Below are 20,463 nucleotides of genomic sequence, written 5' to 3' on the forward strand. Positions count from 1 at the left end.
GGGTGGGAAGAAGGGTGCCAATCAATATTTCGAACCTCAGTGGCTACAGTGCTGACAGCCAGAAATGATCGTTTCACAATTGATTAGGCCACACGATCTAGTTGCTATATATATTCAGTGGCCTTATGACACGTCCTCTCCTTAATAACTGATGGGCGTCTCTTCCCTTGCCCATCTTCTACTCCTCCCATAACCTGGTATGGGTCAACGTTGTGTACAAGAGCTGTACGTGGCTCTGCAGGAGCACGGAGGGGACTGTATGGCACCTAGGGAGAGGTACTGATCCACGGGGCATACAGTTTGCTCTGCTACACAGACCTGAACGGGCAAAGTTTCTTATGGAACGACAGGTAAGCCAAAAAGAAGAAAAGTTGCTTTATTTAATTTTGAAAACGCTGTGAGGTCTGGGCTGCATCAGGAGTTAAACCTGCCCTGTGGTAACAGTGACGACTGAAGAGGAAAAGAAATGTGAAGATGTCTTACCAAGGATTGATTAAAGTAACACGATAAGGCTTCACACCCCCCTCACTTGGCAATGGTACCCAGAACGCAGTAATGGCAGGGATCTACCTGCCCAGGCTGCTTTTGGGCAGGGAGCACAGCAGGATGTAGCCCTGCGGATGACAGTAATAAAAATGCTGACACAGAGGGAGAGGTTGGGAACATGAGGGAGGCTGCTAGATTTGGCGCTGACATGTAGGGAGGGATCAACCGGGAAAGTAAAGGTGACACCAACCAAGACATGATAGACTGAGTGATCCTTTGGAAGGCTCAGTCAAAGATATTATGAAAATTACCTTCCAGATAAGACAAAGAAACTTGCCTGTTATGAACTCTTAGTCTGTATTAGATTGGGGGGGGGGGGGGAGGTAATTAGGTTGCCACTTCCTCAAATGCCAGTTCCTCAAATAAACTTCACAAAAGCTCTTTATTGACCTCAGATAAAAACAGGGAAGTATACAGAAAACAATCTAGGTCATACTACTAAAGATGAGTATAGAAGAATAGCAGGAGTGCGTATGGACAAAAATCAAAAATGGCAAGACAAAGTGAGGAGTTAACTAGGAAGAGACATTAACACAAAGACTTCAGCAGCTAGAAGAATAGGAAATTTAGAATAGGAATTCAGAAAAGAAGAAAAATATCAAAAAATGGCACAAGTCAGTAACACTTAATGTCATCATAAAGGAGTCTTCACTAGAAATGTTAGCAGCATGTAGGTGGTTAATACAATTAATACCAACATCAAAAAGGGTAAGATTACATACAGCACAGTCACCGAAATATTTCTAAGAAAAATATTTAAAACTTAAAGTAATGAAGTAAAAGCAGATTCATAAATCGCTTGAATTTTTAACCCAAAAGTCCAAAAAAAAAGAATAGGTTATGATTACTTGGCCATCCTTATCATACTGGTCGGGCACGATGCTGTTTGTTCTAGGATAATTAAAAAACAACAACAACAACAACAACAACAACAACACAAAAAAAACCACACAAAACCCAGAGGAATTAATCCCAGAAGTGTTGATGGTCATCCTGGAGAACTCATAGGCAGTTTCTAGCAGACAGAAAACCTATTGCACCTCTAACAACGGGAGGAAAAAGAGGAGTTGGAAATTTAAAACCTGTCATGTTCAATTACCAGAAAACTACTAGAACATATCGTACCATCTGTGAACCCACCAAAGGTACTAAAGCAGATAAATGGTAGGGAACAGATCATACTAAACCAGTCTAATCTCCTTCCACAACAGACCAACAGGCCTTGTGGATAGGAAAGGGGGAATCGATGTCAAAACTCAATTTCAGTAATGGCCTTTGATGTCACCTATTATGACAATCTCAGAAATAAGCTGCAGAAGCAAAGATTAGATTAAACCACCATAGGATGGCTACAAAAGTCATCAGACACTATTCCTACGGGTTAATTTTCCACTCTTCCATGTCAAAAAGGAAAGATGGATATCCACTATCCATTGAAGTGGATATTTCATGGATAACTGCACCACTTCCAACTTCATTCAGTGCTTTCACTAAAAATTTGGACAGTGGAATAAACATTATTACATCTGCACATGAGAAAGTGGAGAGAATGCAAGTGTACTGGATGGCAAAGAGAATTCAAAATAAATAAACTGGACAAGCAGTCGGGAAGGAGACAAACTGAGCAGGAACTTATGTAAAGCATTGCATTTTCCTAGTAACACCCAATTGAATGACTCCGGGACAGGAGATGGCTGGCGAGGTAACAGATCTTAAGAGAACGAGAAGGCAATAGATACCAAGCAGAAGGCAAGTCAATATAATGTCACTGAGAAAAGGCAAACAGTAAACAGGATGTATGAACAGGATTATTTCATGTGTCTTTCAGGATACAATTTTTCCACTTTAGTTGGTACTGATAAGGCCTCAGATGAGATAACATCCAGTTTCAGAAAAGATTTGAGGCAATTTAGCTTATAGAAGATTGTTAATTTCTTGCCTCATGCCTCCAGCCATCAAGTATATAAAAACCTGTTGCAAAGAGAAAAAGAACAACCAGTCATCTTTGTGGATGGTGGACAGGACAGATAGCAACAGGCTTAGATGGAAGCAGGATTATGGTTAGAAATGAGGAAAATCTTCATAATCAGACGGGTAACAGCCCCACCCCACAACAGATTACCTGGTTTGTTCCTTTATTTGTATGCATCATATGCTTGTACAAAAAGCATCTTGAAAAGACATGTAAGGACAAGAACAATCAGAAGACCCTCTGGCTCCCAAAACCATTGATGACCTCATTGATCATGAAAACAGATTCTCTTCTCTTCAAAACCATGTACTGCTCTTTGTTGTGCTAGCAGTCCCCAAAATGAATCTCTAATTGGAACTCTGGAAGTCTAATTGCTCTTTGCAAGAGCACACAGCTGGGGAATCGGCCACTTCCAGACAGATGCCGCTTCCCTTTCCCTACTGCAAACTCCTCCTCTCACTGACAGCATCCTCCTCCTTAAAGGGTAATTCTTGGGGAGCTGTCATTGGTTGATGGCTTTGTGAGAAGGTTGATCTGTCTAGAAACTTTAAACTTACAGCTCATTTAAAAGCATAGCAGTTGTCATTTGATGTTTGCAATCCACTTGACATTCTGGCTTGTTATACTACTACATCAAGCTGGTATGACAAACAGGCTAATTAAATTGAGAGCAGGGACTATTTTCACAAGCTTCACCCACACCGTAGAGGTGAACTCTAATTCCTTGAGTGCTGTCACTCAAAACAAGTCGCTGCGTTTAGAGTTGTTGCCAGGGGGGTCGCAGGCATCAGGTGTAGTTACCTTGACATATCAATCCAGTTGTCAGCGGGAAACCTGTCTCATTCCCAGAGCAAAATTTTCAATTGAGTATAAACAAAAGCTGGAAGCTAATGCACTTGGGACCAAACATGCAGTGTGGATCGAGGGATACTTAGTCTGGATGTGTGCTAATAAGGATGCTACAGGTGAGTGCCCATACTACTGCATTTTAGCCATGTAAGTAAAGCGGGCACTAACTTCAGCTAGCAAGGGTAACCACATCCCTTACCGTCTAAACTGGACATAGTGACAGAAGAAATGCAAGTTACACAGATCCTCATTTTTGCTGAGATCTCAGAGTCCGAAGAAGCTAAAAATCACCTCTAGCAAGAGCAGAAGCTCCCTCCCACTCTTTTCAACTACTGGAAGAGGACACAAAATAAAGGTCTAGGCTCTGACTGAAGGCACCTAAGTGGCACTTCTTAAGTGTTCTGACATCTACGAAAAAAAGTTCTATACAAAGTGGGTTTTTTCTTGTTGATGAAGATCCAGGACTGGGAGACAACAAAGCATTCCTTTTTAACAATTCTTAACCACATATGGTTTGGGAATTCACAAAAGAACATTAACAGCAATTCTATAACAACCAAAAGGAAAGAAAAATTACTCCATCAATACTGACTGCAAAAACAAGCTTATTTTCTCTGGTTTACAGTTTCAGGCCTTTCATGAGAACAATCAGCTCCCATAAATAAGCTATTTTCAAGTTTCACAGGGAACAGCCTCAAACTGAATTAGTGGAAATTAGATTCTCCTTTCTGTTTCCTTTCAGAACCAACACTTTACAGAAAACGAAGATGAGACATTTTGATTTCTTAACAGCAGTCATTCATGACTACAACACGTTAAGTCTCAAGTAAAGTCCCTAGATGTGGATGAAGACGAATCAACCTTTGAGCCCAGAAGACAAGTCGGGACACACATCCCAAGGCAAAAAAAAAAAAAAAAAATCCCTTTAATGTGGTAACAACAACAACAAACTATGGGGCAAGTCCATGAGACTCCTATTTTGAAAACAGAGCTTCATGAGAAAGTAAATAACTCTACTCAGCTCACAAGCTGCTCAGTTTTATAAGCCACAGACTTCCAAGACATTGCAGCACATGCCTCTCCTGATTCTTTTTTTCATTTCAAGCTCAGAAAATAGTGCTTTCCGTTCTGTTGGTTTCCGTCTCATTAACTATACATTTTTATTGACTAATAATAGCATTGAGCAAAATGCAATGTTGCTGTAAAGACCATCTTGGGATCAGGTCACCACTGTCATCTCAGCACCTTCCCTATACTTTCACTCTCTCATCCTATGAGTTTCTAACACTTTGGTTTCTGTATAATTCTCCTAATGTCTACTGTTTCAGTTGCTATTAATTATTGAACTTTTTGCTATTGCTCCTTCACCTGTCTTTGAAAAACAATAGAATAGTTGGTTCGACGGGACTTCTCGAGATCACCTAGCCCAACTCCCATGAAAGCAGGACTATTGTCAGCACTAGTTCCAGTCAGGTTACTCATGGTTTTGTCCAGCCGAGTCTTGAAAACCTTCAAGGACAGAGGTTTCACCACCTCTCCAGGAAACGTGCTCCTAACTCCTAACCATCTTTGTAGCCTCTTCTGGACCGTCTCTAGTTTTTCACCATGCTTCTGAAACCAAAGAGCCTAAAACCAGACACAGTACCACAGCTGGTGGCCATGTTCTCCCACTGTAGCCTAGCATCCAGGCTGACTTATTTATGTTGTGAACTCACTGTTGGCTCATGTTCAGCACATGCCACTAACTCCCAGGTGTTCTCTCAGCAAAGCTGCATGGGGTTATTCTGCATCAGGTGCAGAACTTGTCATTTCTCCTTGTCAAATTGCATGAGGTTTCTATTGGCCAAATCCTGAACCTAGGCTCTGCCTTTCAGTGTATTAACTCCCTCACTCATACAGAAATATTGTCTAATTATCTCAGCATCAGCCCCAGTATCACCTTAGAGGACTCCACTTTTAATCACCTTACAAATGAACATTGAGCACCTGATTTGAGTCCAGTGATCCAGCCAGTTCAAACCACCAAACAGTCCATTCACTTTACTCATACTTTCTCTGGTCCAGATGAAAATGCTGTGGGAGATTGTGTCAAAAGCCATTCTAAAGTCAAGGCTCAAGAACATCCACCACTGCCCTCATCCACATAACAAGTCATTTAATCATATATGGCAATCTGGTTGTCTAAGCAGTGCTTTTACATGTCTCCTCTGTAGCATGTCCTTACTTCTTTCCACTTCTTGAGTGCTCTTTTTTGGCCTTCTAGTTCACTAACAAGCACCTTGCTTATATAAGTAAGTCTTTTGCATAAAAAATTCACCTTCTTCACCTTCATAGGCAGGAGGTCACAGTAGACCCTCACCACAGCATCCTCAGCGTTACTTTCCATATTTTGTTTTCCTTTGTAATTGTAATGCAGTGCTTTACCCTTGGTAACTCCAATGTCCAACTATCAAAACCCAGGTGGTAACTCACCAGGTGAAACAAAATGGACATGAATCAATTTTTCTTGTGTCTGAGGTCCTTCTAATCTAGGCCTGAAACTATATGAGAAAGTACATAGTGGTAGAAACCACTCTAATGCACAATGCAAAGGGTTTATCAGTAGCTGTATGGAGAACTCAGATGTCGCTGAATTATCAGGCGAAAAGGAGTTTCCCAACAGGACTCCTTCTTGCAGCAGGTAAAGACATCCATGACAATGGCATCATCAGATGCATAGATGTTGGCTTTAAAAGGAATAAATACTACTATTGTAAGTCAACTTAGAGACCACCAATCAGCATAGCATCTGCTGCCCAGATTGCAATCACCAGCCAAAGAAGAAGGAATGAAAGGCTTGAACTACACCTGCCACTCATCTGAACAAGCCTTATGATTTTCAAAAGGCACAAGACAGAACGTTTGTGCACACATGTGCACATTACATTTAGTAGAAACAGCACTGCAAACCAAGATGTCATGCAGATGTCTAAAGGTTGTCCACCTCATGCCATGTGGCACAGCACAGAGACAAGAGCTTCCATCTCTGTGTGCTTCAGCTTGTTCAGGATTCCTTGCAAACACTTCCAATCTTTTCAATGTAAGCATGGCTTAATACAACTCTTTCCAAGGAAATGCGGAGAAGTTGCACGAGCCCTCCTGCAAAGTGCTTTTGGATCTCAGCATTAGGCACCATCACATTGCACAGGCATACCCTACTCTGCAGCTGCGTCCTGACCTTCACTTCCACACAAGTTGTCTTTCATCCTCTGGGGCATAGATAGCCCCTGGATCACTTTCCAGTGGAGTCCACCTTTCCATGTGATTAGATACCAGGAGTTCAGCAGACCCTCTAAATATGGTCCCTGTTTCTGTAATCTAAGACAGATTGACTGTCCCTTTTATCCTCTGTCCCTTTGATCTCAGCACTACTTTTTTGTCGAGCCTGCTGGAAGAGTCTACAACCACACAGGAGGGATTTTGAAGAGTATTTTTTTGAAACAAGGCTAACAACGAAAAAAATAATTTCATATACTAATTCAGTTCTGAGTCTGGGAACAATCTGCTAATTCTGATTAAAATTCAGCAAGTATCCCTCAAGTGTATAAACTTCTTGTGTCCCGGGATGCAATACAGGGGGCTTTCTCTCCAAAATGTTAGCTTTGAGCTGGTAACATAACATAAGCAAAAGAACAAGCTGTCATGAGTCTGGCACCTGTAACTAGATACCCAAATTCAGACCAAGCGTACCTCTGGATGACTCCTCAGATGATCTGATAGCACAATCCCATTATGCCAGCAAGAATATTATGCAAAGATGCCTTCCAGAATTTTGTAACCTTAACAGTATGTATGCAATAGCAACACTGAAAAACATATAGGAATATTAGTGAAGTGTTGATCATCTCTTAGTTCCAACTACCAGATAGATCTTAGAGCAGGGAGTTCGTACAGGAACATTCAGGCTTATGAAGATTTACATCCAAGAACTGTCAGTTTTAATGAGAAAGCAATCATCTACAACTATAAATTGAATCTTGGGCTTCCTCCTCAAACATTATCTGGATAATCTCTTCAACAGGATTAAACAAAAGAAATACTATGATTCATTTTTTTGTGGGAAGATAGTAGTAAGCTGTTTATTAATCATACACTTCATTTCCAGAACTCAAGCAATAGAGACTAGAAGAGCCAGCTACGAACTTAGTCAACTTTTCACCATGAAAACACCCTCAACGTAATGAGCCTAATGAACTTATTGCTGACAAGATTGATACTGTACGCAGCACACGCCCTTCAAGGTTAAGAAAGGGTAACAGAAGACAAAAAAAAAAAGGTCTCCTGTTAACCTGTAAAAGCGCATTTCAGCCAGTAACAGGCTGTGAGAGAAGATCACCACCATGATCACCAACACAGAGGATGGCTGTTCCCTGCACAGACACACCGTCTTTGGTGAGATTTTTACGTTTGGTTTGTAGCTGCAACTGGCATGGCCCATATCCAATTTAGCCATTACTGTTCCATGATTATCTGTCTGCAACCAGCACATCCTATATCCAATTTAGCAATTACCACTCCACAATTATCTGTCTAGCTTAAGACAGGTGTCGAGGCTGCAGGTTTTTCCATCAGTTTCTTTCATCGAAACATCTGCTTACGTAACACAAGATGTAACAGTAAAGCCTTTAGGATGATTACTAAGTCTGCAATCCCAAACGTCATCACTTCAAGCCTTTAAATAAATACATAAATCGGTGTCACATCCTACCAGTGCAAGCAGATGCCTTTACGGCATGAAGTATCTCCAACCCACGTGAAACCATGGGTCCACACATTCCAACCACAGTCTAAATATGCAGTCGTATCAGGGCAGTACAATCACCCCTTAAACTGACTCTTCTGTAATGTAAGACTCCTAGCTTGGTTGTCTTTACATGAAATGTTTACTTTCTTTCGTCTAGTAAGTTCTGGGGTTCAGCACAGGAATCAGCTTCAGATTTGAAAACCAGGCTACACTTTCTGTTTAGAGAAATAACTCTTTATTTCTAAATAAAGATAATAAATATAAGATTAATAAATTAATAAATTTTTCAAAACATTAAAAAAACCCATTTCATAAAGGTTTAATTTTCATAGAAACCAGAGGCTTTGTAAGAGAATTTTTATCCCTCAGTTCATCCTGTCACTTGTCCAAAGACAAACAAAATTTTCATTTCCAGTTTTTCTTCTTTAGTATCAATTCTACTGTATGCACCTTTCCTTTGATTTTATGTAACGAACCAGTTTTTGATTAGAACCATTGTAACTCATTTAAAAATTCCTCCAGAACGAAGAATGCTATTAACAGAGGGTCTTCTCCACACAGGAAAGTGGAATCTCTTTAACAGACTCCAAAATGCCAAGGAGTTACATGCTTCTGGGGCCACAAATCTTAGCAACAGCAAACACAGGCAACTGTTTAAAGTGTAAAATAAGAGTATCTGACACTTGACAGGGCTCTGTCCAAAATAAAGCACCCTTCTGTATGTTCATATTATAAAATCTAAATACCTGGTCCATAAACAGATGGCGGCTTATAAATTGTACATGCATATCATCATCTTACTCACTATTAAAATAAGCAGTACTAAATACAAAATAAAGGGCTAGCCAGTGCCTTACAATTAGCTTGGTTTCAGGGTTGGGTTTGGGGTTTTTTTAATATAACAAGAAGCCCACCCAGGAATAAGGCTAATTCCTATAAGCGTACATGCTGGATGGCTCACAGAATCCACAAAACGCTGCAAAGAGATGCACCTGGCAATACAACCTCGGCACAATGTGGCTTCCAACCAAGGCCACCTCCCAGCTTTTGTACATTGTGTTAAAACATTTAGTGGTAAGGTATTGTGTAACGTAATTCCCCATTTTATTTAAGCATAAGTACATGTAACATTTGGGATAGATACCTGCAGCAATTGAAAAGTAATTGGGGGGGGAAGCATTACTTTAATGATACTTGAGAAATCAGATCAGTGTTTGAATCAGGTTTACATCAGGAACTGTTCAGCTCTCATCCAGCCAAACTCTCAGGGAGCGGATGGTCCTAATTTCTTAAGTCTTTGATCGTGCTGACACTTTAGATGGGCTGAGGATCTTGTGATGAACATGAATGTTCAGAAAAGCAGAGGGGTTTCTGGTGAAATCCCATGCTGACATATATCTGATCTAGAATTTAATCTCTCCCCATTATAGAGAAAGGAAGTTTGATCCAGCTTGATCCAGCTCTGGACTATGATGCCAGATTTTCTCCTTAAACCACCACTACACAAAGAAAAGGCAGAAAAGACAGCAGCTGTTGTGCTAAGTGAGGATTGCTGTTTAAGGCTGACCTAGCAGATCAAACTGAGAAACAATGCAAACCGCATGAAAAGCTTCACACTTTTGTCTTTAAAAAAACAGAAAAAAAATCCACTGGTGTCAGGATAACATGTCAACAGGAGAGGAAGAAACTGTCTTCCTACAATAGCAGTTGTAGAAAACATGGGGAAACGAGCAGATGAAAGAAAGGAACTTCTGGCACTGAAAACCTTCATTGGGGTCCCAAGTCAAGAGCACGCTGCTCTGGTGTTACAGAGGATGGCTGCCATCTCCGCTAACCCCGTGGTATCAGATCTTTTCAGGCTGTGTCTCTTCACCTCAACATAACCTTTATTTCTTGCTGGCTAACAGCAGGTACCCCTTTGTCAGTATAGCACACTTTGTTACTGCCCCTGAACGAAATAGGGCAACGCTTCACGACACCCTGCCGGTTGCACCAACCGGCAGTGATACAACGCGCATCCATCACACGGGATTCAGCTTTACCGTGCTAGGCTCCTTTCACATCTCTCCCTTTCTAAATATTGGATATTTAAGCAAATCCACAAACAAATGGGTTTCTTGCTAAATTTTGCCAAGACATTGTACATTTAGGATTCTCTGACATTTTCTTCACAGTGTAGTTACAAAATCAAAAGGAAACAAACAAACAAAAAGAAAAAACACCCAACCCCCAGCCTCTGTCTCCAAACTAATTGCTATGTAGTAATTTCTGACAAGAAATAAACAGTTTATATATATATATACACACACACACACACACTTGCGTGCACGTTTATATATAAAAGAAATAACCAGTGTGTATATATACACACACAAAATAACTGATCCAGGACATACCTACACACACATCCTGGACCCGTTTCTGGCTCCAGACTGACTTTCTGCAATACTGTGCCTCGGTTTCCTCTTTTGGTTATGGCAGCTCCTTCTGCAAAGAGTTTTAATGATTATTTTTACAGCACCCAGCCCCCATATCTGCCAAGGTGCCTCTGCAGAGCCGGCTCTGGAAGCCGCCACAGCTGCTGGCTATACAGGCTCCTGACAGGGCCACCAGCACAGCAAGTCACCCCACCCAGGCGGGATGCTCCAGCCACACCTTTTGCCAGCCGCAGGCAGGGGCTGCTGATGGAGCTGGTATTATCAGTTGTGCTGTAACGCGGTTATTGCACCTCTAAACGCTTATTTCTGATGACTCAATCTAAACCCCAAGAGCTACCACTATTAAAGGACTAACATAAAGCCACTTGCTGTCAGTTTTTTTTTTTTCCCAACTTTGTCTAAATTACTGATGGCTCAATTATTATCACCCTGTTTAAAGAGAAGCGTAACTGACCAGGTGTCTCCAAATGGTATTTAAACTGCCTTCGACTTTCAGCTTGCACATTCATTTATTATTCAGATTTAACGATTAATCAAATCCCTACCAATACCCTTACTTTAAAAAAGAGAACTTACTCTGCTTCATAATCATCACCCCTTGAGTAATCTCTTCACTAGATCACCTTATGAAATGGACACGTTGCAGAAACTTTCTTTTAGAAATTCAAACTCTAATAATCCAGTATTTTATTAATGAAGTTACTCCATCTTTAACAAAGTATCCGGAATCTAAAAGAACAGTCCAAGACTATGAGATTCTTGATTTATAATAAAAAAAAAGAAATGCTGAAGATTGTATTCAAATTAGTAAATAGAATTCAAGTACCATATTGATCCAGCCCACTCCAACATAACGCAAGTGATTGGAGATTACGGCTACTCTTTTTTTCTCAACAAAAAGCAGACAGTTAATAAAAGTCAGTATATCAAAGCCCTTTTATAAAACCTTTCACAATTAAAAATAATGCTTAATATTCCTAATGCCCCTGCACAGAAGGGCCTTTCCCCAAGTGAGTCCCTTTCTCATCAGTAGATGTGTATCAATCACAGTAGTAGTTTGCAAAGAAACATCACAGTGCCAATTTAATCCATGGACAGCAGGAATTGATGCTACTTCAAAAACAGTATGTTAACTGTTAACTTACCATTATCTCCATATATACTTAAAATAGTCACATATAACTCTGGATGCTTTAAAAAACAAAAACCAAAACACCACCCCAAAAATCTACCAGTTTTAGACAGACAATAAGGGAAGGCACTAATTTAGTGGGAGGCCCCTACCACCTTCAGTAAATCTAGGGTTCAGCTAAGAAATTTATGGTCCACTGTTTATAGCTCCAAGACAACAACAGAGTTTTTAATCAAATAAACCCAAAGTTCTTGAATACAGAGGTGGGAAAAACACTCTTTTTCTCGTGAGTGTGCATAAACCTAAAAGACAACAATTTAGTTGTACAATTTAGGTATAGTTTCTGATTTCAATAGAAGTTGCATTAAAAAAATCTAACAGTATCTATTACTACTAGGTCATTAAAAAACCACAATTCTTCAGTCAGGTATCATTTTTTGCCTTTTGGAAAGTTCTGAGAAAAGCGAGCAGCATTTGGAAACACATTAACTTCTTAAAGAAAGTTTTGCATCAAAGCTCTGCTTTTAAACTTTTATTTTTTAAACAACAACAACAAAAAAAGTCCTCCACTTAGGAAAGTTAGGTTGTCACCATCTTACATTTCAGAATACAAAACTGAAAAAAATCCCTATTAAAAAAAAGACAGGACTTCAGCCAAGTATTCAGCTACTTATTGCTGTAGTTGTAACTCAAGTCCATTTAAACCCCTATGTTTTGGTTGTTTGTAGCAAGAATATGTTTGGAACACCAGCAGCAATAGAAAACCCCTTTAAAACCTAGGCATAGTAACACTGTTGAGTGAAAATTGGCAGAAACCATAACCACTGGAACATAATAAAATATCCTGTAAAAGTACAATTGAATTGGTAGCTAGAAAAAACAGGGTTGATTTAAAGTGCTATCCCAAAGCCTTACGTGGGCCTATGTCAGTAAAGAAAAGTTCTTTTTCCCCCACCAGCTAAAGCCCTGAACCACAGCACTACTCCAAACATAACGAATGCAATCTTCATGCCATCTCCATGCCTCACCTCCCCCACTCTCCTCCAGCAGATGGAATACAGAAAGTTGAAATAATTGCTAATTCCAAATTTAGGTGATATACACAAATACACTGTTAAACAAAGCTTGGACAGCAGACAGTACACCTGAGTTCAGTCATACAAACTAACTTTTGTAAATAGCGTTAGACGAATATATCCATGTCTCTAATATGAATCTAGATGTATTTTCTTACAAAACGCATTAATAGAAATATCCAGGCAAATACATACCATACAATAGCAAAAGCTTTAAGCCCCATTTAATAAGATGACTTTCCGATTAAAAATAGAAGGCAATTAGGATTTACTCAAAATTACAATTAAGAAAAGCTTTCACAGTGCAATATTGAAACTGTCACAAAGTTAAGAAAATACTGATATCAAAGTACAATCACAATGTTAAAGTAGACAAAACTACTATAGAAGGGCGTATCTTGTAAAACTAAAAGGAATGAACACAACATAGGGGACATCTCGCGTCCCTGCTCTACATGTCTCGTTTCCTAGTCTTCAGAGTCATAATCGTGTCTTTCTGACATTGGCAGAAGTCTTGTTAAAACTAAGAGGTTCATTCTTCTTTGCAGACCAGATTTCAGAGCCCGATTACTCCTTGAAAATACGTTCTTCATCACTGCACGATTTCAAAGTAGTGCAATATTGCCATGATGTGCTGAGGCATGAACACATAGCCCGTGTACAGTGCCATTCCAACGATGGAAACTAACATGGAATCTGAATTACAGTTGAGGAAAAAGGCATTTGAAATTCAAAGCGCAAGAGACATCACATAACTTAGAGCATTAAAACTTTCCTGGTAACTATCTTACAACATTACACTTTTAAATCAGACCCTGAATACAGGGTGAACTGTATTCAGCAATTACAGCTGCAGGAAGAACCAACTGAACACTGAAAACCAGAAGACTGGTAGGAGTGACTAGCTGAATTATGGAAGGATGCCTTGCAAGTTATCCACTGCCTTGTCACAGGCACAAGAGGATGGGCCAAAGCATGGGAAGGGTGAAGGAGGAACAGAAAGTGGGCACTGAGAATATACAAGTTTTTATATGCATCTTCCTAGGTGTTAAGCAAGTCTCACCTAATGAAGCCAGCCCCATTCGGCTGAGCAGAAAATAGTCAACCATCACAAAAAAACCCCAAAACAAAACAAAAAAAAACCACAACAAAATAATATGAGTAGCTGTGCTGAATAAGAGTTCTTATTTGTGGATGACCTACTCGTTTTTAATCAGGTAGCATGAGATATTGACCTCAACTTCTTGGAACAGTATGACCCAACAGATTTAATCTATGATGCACAAAACACACCTAGTGTGAAAGTTGTACTGTTGGCGTAATAAAGGTGGCAAACCTCAAATCTGTTTCTAGCTGCCAGTGTCTATGCTTTAAGTCACAACATTATTTGGTTTCCTTCTCCATCTGCACGTCACGCTCAGACCTTTCCTCACGGGCAAGCACCTCAATTTATGTGTTGTTTGACAGCACTTCAGAAATAGAAACCGCAGGAGGAATGAAAAGTATGAGCAGCATCGTGACATACACCTTTCTAACTATTTCACTCACAAAGCCTCAGAGCATCAGCATGGCTTGGAGTCACCTTGTGTATTTAAACAAATAGATACTCCTTAGTACTTTACTGTAGCAGATCACACTGCAAAACAAACTTCACATGAAGCTATCTGCTAAACAATCTTAAGACCACCACTTTAACAGCTGAACTAGCAGGGACCTTTTGTAAAAGAAGTGAGATGACAGCTTATAACGTATACGTCCAACTGGACCTTTGTTGAGCTTTAAGGTTCACAAAGCTTTATCTACAGAAATCATGGCATCAGCTTACAGAAAGATTATGCCATTTGAAGTTTTAACATTTCAGAAATTCAAAAGAAGTACTCTAAATTAATAACAACCTGTTGATTTCAGCCAACTACCTGCAGAGATTCAGTAAACTTAGACAGAAACACTATAAAAAGCACGGGAGATTAACAAGCATGATAACACTGGACTCAGTTTCCACAGGTGAAATCAGAGGAGCTGCAGATGCTCCATGTCTTCAAGAAATCAAGTCACCATCGCAGGCGTGTAACAAACGCTCTATGACCAACTTCCCCGAGGCAGAGCAGAGGTATTAGCTGCACTTATTAGAGCATACTAGCTTCTTCGTGTATTTTTAGTCCCAGAAGACTATAAGTGCAAGATGCTACAATGAAGGTCAAGTCATAAATCCACGTTTCCGTATCAGCGCTCAGTTATGATTGTGGAGCACAAGCAGCAGCGAGACAGACACGCAGAAGAACCACACACCATTAACTCCCAAGGCCACCGTGTCTGTGCCGTGTCTGTACAGCACCTGGCAGACCTGGCCCACCTGCAAGGAAAGTGTCCAGTTTCAGGACAAAAACCAGTTTTGCTGACCCGAGATCGCAAGCAGTACTTGTGTCGCTCATGACATTTTTAATAAGTTCAGTGATAATTACTTCACTGCAATATAAGTATTTTATAAAAGTAAACATACACACAGACTTTCATTTACTTCAAATATTTTACCTAAGTCAAAAAGCTGCATGGTTAACACAAAATAAGAAAAATACTCATGACTAATATAATTGCAAGAAAAGCAAAAATGAAATTTCCTCACTGATAGAGGCATGGCATAAAAAGAGAAAGTTATGTTAGCAAGGAACACAGTATTTTGAAAGTGAGAACCCCTACCTAAACAACTGTGCACAGTAAGTCTATAAATATTAGAAAAGAGAAATAGTAAGTTATCCCCACTTTAACTGACTTTACACAGGAAAAAAAGTCTGATTGCATAGCTGTAACTTGGGCAACCACTTTCATGTAACAAAAGCGAGTTCATTTACAAAATTGACCAGTATGTCAGTAAAAGCACCTTCTCACTACCTCTTACACCCTTCTCTTTGGTAATGTTTGGGAAGTTTCTCTCTTTGCCTCTCTACATTAATTTGAGACAGCTCAGGGTCGCTCATATGAGACATCATTTTAAGTCAAGATCAAAACAGCCACACTTAAAATACTTGTGATGCCATAACAACACTTGAGAGAACGTACTGCCTGTATGACAAGGTGGGGTAAAGAACCAGACCTATAAATAGTCTTTACACAGATGCCTGCACATTAGCATCTATCAAGTTCTTCCACTCCGAAAGAGCCAAGCAAACTTACCAGCTCGAGGATTAAATACTCATCTAACAAAAATCATGTGGCAAAGCCCCATGCGAACGTAAGCTTGCAAGGTTCTGCAGCATGCACGTTTACTTTCCACTAGGCAAAAAACCAAAAGAAATAATGAAAGACACTTGCCTCCAACACAAACCTTGAAATTTCAGTGAAAAAAAAAACCAAAAACAAAACAACAGAAGAACTACCATAACTTTACAGAAGAAAAATTAAAGGAGAAATAACTTCCGAGATCTAAACTTATGCCCAAGAAGCGGAACACCAGCACGAGGATCATTCCCCAACTCGGGCAGCACGTTAGTCTGTGAAGGTGAGCAGCTCCAGCCCCTGCCTGCGAGGAGGGGACAAGCCCCGGTGCCGGGCGGAGGCTGCCGATCCTCCGCCGGCCGCAGGCACCGGCCGCGCTCGGCGCCTCAGGCCGGCTGCTCCCCCGCACGGCACGGCACAGCACGGCTCGGCTCGGCACGGCACGGCACGGCTCGGCTCTCCTCTCCTCTCCTCCCGTTCCCCCTCAGCCCTCACCTCCAGGAAGCCCCGCGGGCGGCCAGCCGCCCTCCGCACGGCCACGGCCCCGGCCCCGGCCCCGGCCCGGCCTCTTCCCCGGCACCGGGTCGCCCGCCCGGCACCGCACCCGCCGGGGAAGCGGAGCCGCCACACCCGGCCGCCGGCCTCAGGGCAGCCCCGGAGCCGCCGCCGGGCACAGCGCGGCAGGGGGAGGGCGGCCCCCCGGCCCCCCAGCACCGCGCACACGCCCGCCCGCCCCGCCAGGCCCCGCGGGCAGGGTCCGGCCCGCAGAAGGATACTGAAGACGGTGCGCTCCCAGGGCTCCAGCATGTAGAGCGCGGTGACCAGCAGGTACTGGTAGTACAGCCACGACACCTGCTTCCAGGCCGAGCCAAGCGCCATGGCGCGCCCCGCGCTCGCCGGGCCCAGGCCGAGCGCAGACGTGAGGCGGTGGCAGCCCGCGGCCCGCCCTGCCGCCGCCGCCGGGCCTGGCCCCGCCCCCGCGGCCGGGCGGCCGCTGCCCCCCGAAACGGAGGCGGCGCCGACAGCGCGTCACGGCGTATCCACAGCGGGGCGCGTCCAGCGCGGAAGGGCCGGGAATAGCCGAGGCGGGCGCGCCACAGGGAACGTTAAAATCCAGGAGTTTGAGTCCGATCTGATTAAATTACACGGCTGACCGTGAAGCTGGAGTAAACTGCCGGTCTGAGTCGTACCTAGGAGACAGTCCTGCAGGCTGTTTTCTCTCATCCTTTTTAATCTAAATTGGTGTTCTGGGAATTGCGGAAGACACGAAGACTGCTCAGCAGGGCCCACGGGAAGCGTGTTAAAAATGCTCTGCAGGAGTCTTCGGTTGTCAGAAGGTAAAGCCCACCCAAAAACGTGGCTCAGATATATGAGACACTAACATGGACCAGATTAATCCCATATGAATAGGAAAAATAAAGAGGCAGTAGGTCAACTGTTGACTGTAACTGTTGCTAACTTGGCACTTCCCTAAGGAACTTGGGGCCAGAGACCAGAGGGTGTGTGACGCTCCTGCCCGGACTGCTAATTGGCCTAAGATAAGGAGAAATTCCCAGAGGTTGACGTGGGAGTGCACAGTTAGAAAGGCCGTTGGCAGTTTATACTGGCACTGTAGTTCACTACTGGCATTAGTTGCAAGCCAGCAGGAAGGGCACGTTCAGTTTAATCGGGCACCATGACTAAGCAGAGCAGGGAGTGCAACCACCAAGCACCGGAGCCGGGCCACCAGCCAGGACCTCACACACCAAGCGTGCACACTGCTGGTGAGAAACTGGTATCGACCCGCTATGCTCACCCTACTTAGTAAATCGATTTGCGATTATGTCACTAAGCGGTGTGATTGTGTTCTTGCAGCCATCCCACCCCTACCTTCACCTGTGCTACTAGTGCCATGAAAAACAAGAATACACAGTCACAGGAGGAGGCACGTATGAGTTATTTACACAGCTGCAAAATACAACTACCGTACCAGGAGATAACTGTGAAAAAGGAAACCAGTCGGTAGAGACAACTGAAGACTGTACTATTTGGTGCAGCAGAATCTGAAAAGGGATTTAATTCAACCAGAAGATATTTAGACACATTATCTATGCAGACTTATTTCAGCACAAGAAGAAGAAATGAGAGCATTCACGCGATTAATACCCCCACACAACTGGCTACAGGAGCTGTTGTCCCTATCCAAGGCCACTGTTGCTTGTTGCAATTGCTGCTGGAGGAGTCTTGCGTTGGTGTTGCTGCTTGGAAAAGCAGTGGTAATCATGAAAGCCTTCTTTCTGTATAAACACAAAGTTCAAGGACGAGTGAGGTGTTGAGCACAACTAAAGCATCACTCTCATTCAAAGCTGCAAGAACATTATTAACACAGGGCAAGAGTCCCAGTCCCGCCTGCTCCAACGGATCCTAAGAAGCAGCTCTGCAATTCAAGTGATAAGCAAGAAGCTGCAGCAAGAAAGTACCTGAGATGAGAGGAAAGGTAATGTCTAAAGGCATACCAGCTTCAAAATCTCCCACTACATCTGCTCTAACCCACCACGTGGTGCCCAGGCCCCTTACACCTCTTCAGTATGGCGCATACTCATGAGACTGTTTGCTAGTTAACCCCTTCAGAAAATTGACGAGATTCTTCTGTAGTTTCCCCTCCTTTGCCAGCTCTGTTCTACCCCTGCTTAGGGGCTGCCATCACCTATTGTTCCTCCTGCTACGACTCACATCCACACTTGAGCCCTTGAACTACATTCCCGCATTCTCATGTTCCCAGTATCTCAGTGCGAAGTCCCTTAACCTGTCACTACACAGAGCCTGTGTGCTTCACCTGGAATGTAAAGACAGCTGCATCCAGGCCAGCGTGCCCTACAGCACAGGCTATGTATTCTCTATCACATCTGCCTCTCCACACTTGTAAGAAACAGTTCTTTGAAAGTTCAACGTTTTCCATATACGTCTCCTGGCTCATGGCACACAGTAACAATTTATCCTACTTTAGATGATCCCATAGCTATCAATATGCCAGTCAGGCACTGCAGTAATCAGTCTGAATGTAGGTACCAAAGTCGAGACTGAGGTCTTCTCTCAGGCAGATCCCAAGCCTCAAGACAAGGATGGCTCCGTTTTGATGGTAGGTTGCACGTGCAGAGGAAGGTATACCGTACTAGCCAACCAAGCGCTCAGCAGCTGCCTCAACAGTTCTCTACTTCACCAAGCAGAGGTGAAGCTTCTGCTCACTTGAAAATAGTACGTCAGTGTTTTCCTCATGTAATTCTGACAGGAGAATCAACGTATTTTTTTCTTCCTGATCTCACGTCACGCTGTGTAGAATGAGTGTGTGTAGATTAGCAAAATACAGCACCAGGGACTACAAAAGGTAACCAAAAAGTCACAAGATTTTATTATAATCTAAAGCACAAAAGAAGTATGTTCTTCAGGTTCCTACCTCCTAAGTTTAAATATTCTTCACAGCACATATAACAAATTATTCCTAGTGCTATTACAAGAAAAAGCATAAAGATCAAATTTTTTTCAGACAGACCCTTGTTCAAAGTGAAGTGTTAAAAAAAATACCAGGCTATAAAGAGGAGACATTATTAATAAAAACAAGAGTTCACCTCTTGGGAGCATGGCTGGAGGAAGAGAAGGAAGGATCTATTGTTAACATTGCAGTGGCTTCATAGACTAAGGAAGAAGTCTAAACATCAAGTAGCAGAAGCTCTTTATGCTTCCATAAAGAAGCTGTAAACATACTAAAGAAACAGAAAAAGCATACAGACTAGCTCTATGGTCATAGATCTGACCATAAATTTCTTCTTAAAACATGTCATCGTAAGGAAAAAGGATAATAGAAAAAACGTCCAGTGTTTTCTTCATACACATATTTACATATAAAACTGTATTACTAAGCATTAATATGCTGATTTAAATCATCCATGCCAGCAAACTTGCTATAAGCTAGTCTTCCACTCTGCAAAAATCAAAGTTTCCATTTTTGAGATCTTAATGGGCCAAAAATCCAAATATAATGGCAATTCCTTATCAAACCTACCTGTGTGCAAATCCACCAAGAACACCAGCCTAAGAAGCCCAACAGGCCGCCCGAGAGTGGTTTACCCCACGCCACAGAAATGACCAGTGCAGCTATGCCAGAACCAGTTACTACACGGTATTTATTCTATGCAGCAGTTCTAATACATACTGAGATAATGGATAGTGTATATATACAGGGAATGATCATTAACACACAGATTTTACATTATATTTACAAAAATTTAAATCCTCCAAGCTGCAACCACCTGACAGCATGAAAGAATACTGCTCCCAAATGCAGGGAGTTAACTGCATTCCAAGCTTTACAAAGTTCCCTGACAGAAATGTACATTTAAGAGACCGTATTTAGAAAAGGCGAACATGTCTGCATTTCTGATACTTCACACAGTCTTAGAACAGTGCAGGATTCCCCC

At 42.1% G+C, this 20,463-nt stretch overlaps 1 protein-coding gene across 1 annotated transcript; it reads right to left on the reverse strand.

The window, feature by feature from the left end:
- Positions 1 to 12,239: 12,239 nt before the first annotated feature.
- SPTSSA (serine palmitoyltransferase small subunit A) lies at positions 12,240 to 16,934 on the reverse strand. Its single transcript, XM_086613082.1, has 2 exons — positions 16,786 to 16,934; positions 12,240 to 13,492 (listed from the first exon to the last, which is right to left on the reverse strand). The coding sequence occupies exons 1-2, from the start codon at positions 16,886 to 16,888 to the stop codon at positions 13,389 to 13,391; spliced, it is 207 nt and encodes a 68-aa protein (XP_086469208.1). The 5' UTR covers positions 16,889 to 16,934; the 3' UTR covers positions 12,240 to 13,388.
- Positions 16,935 to 20,463: the final 3,529 nt, after the last annotated feature.

Source organism: Tauraco erythrolophus, chromosome 6 (genome assembly GCF_009769465.1).
Source record: "Tauraco erythrolophus isolate bTauEry1 chromosome 6, bTauEry1.pri, whole genome shotgun sequence".
NCBI classification, from domain to species: domain Eukaryota; kingdom Metazoa; phylum Chordata; class Aves; order Musophagiformes; family Musophagidae; genus Tauraco; species Tauraco erythrolophus.

Excerpts from the sequence above, each read along its gene's own strand:
- SPTSSA (XM_086613082.1), bottom strand. The coding sequence starts at position 16,888 with ATGGCGCTTGGCTCGGCCTGGAAGCAGGTGTCGTGGCTGTACTACCAG. Across the intron at positions 13,493-16,785 it reads CTGGGAGCGCACCGTCTTCA|ATTCCATGTTAGTTTCCATC; the intron begins GTATCCTTCTGC and ends ACTGTAATTCAG.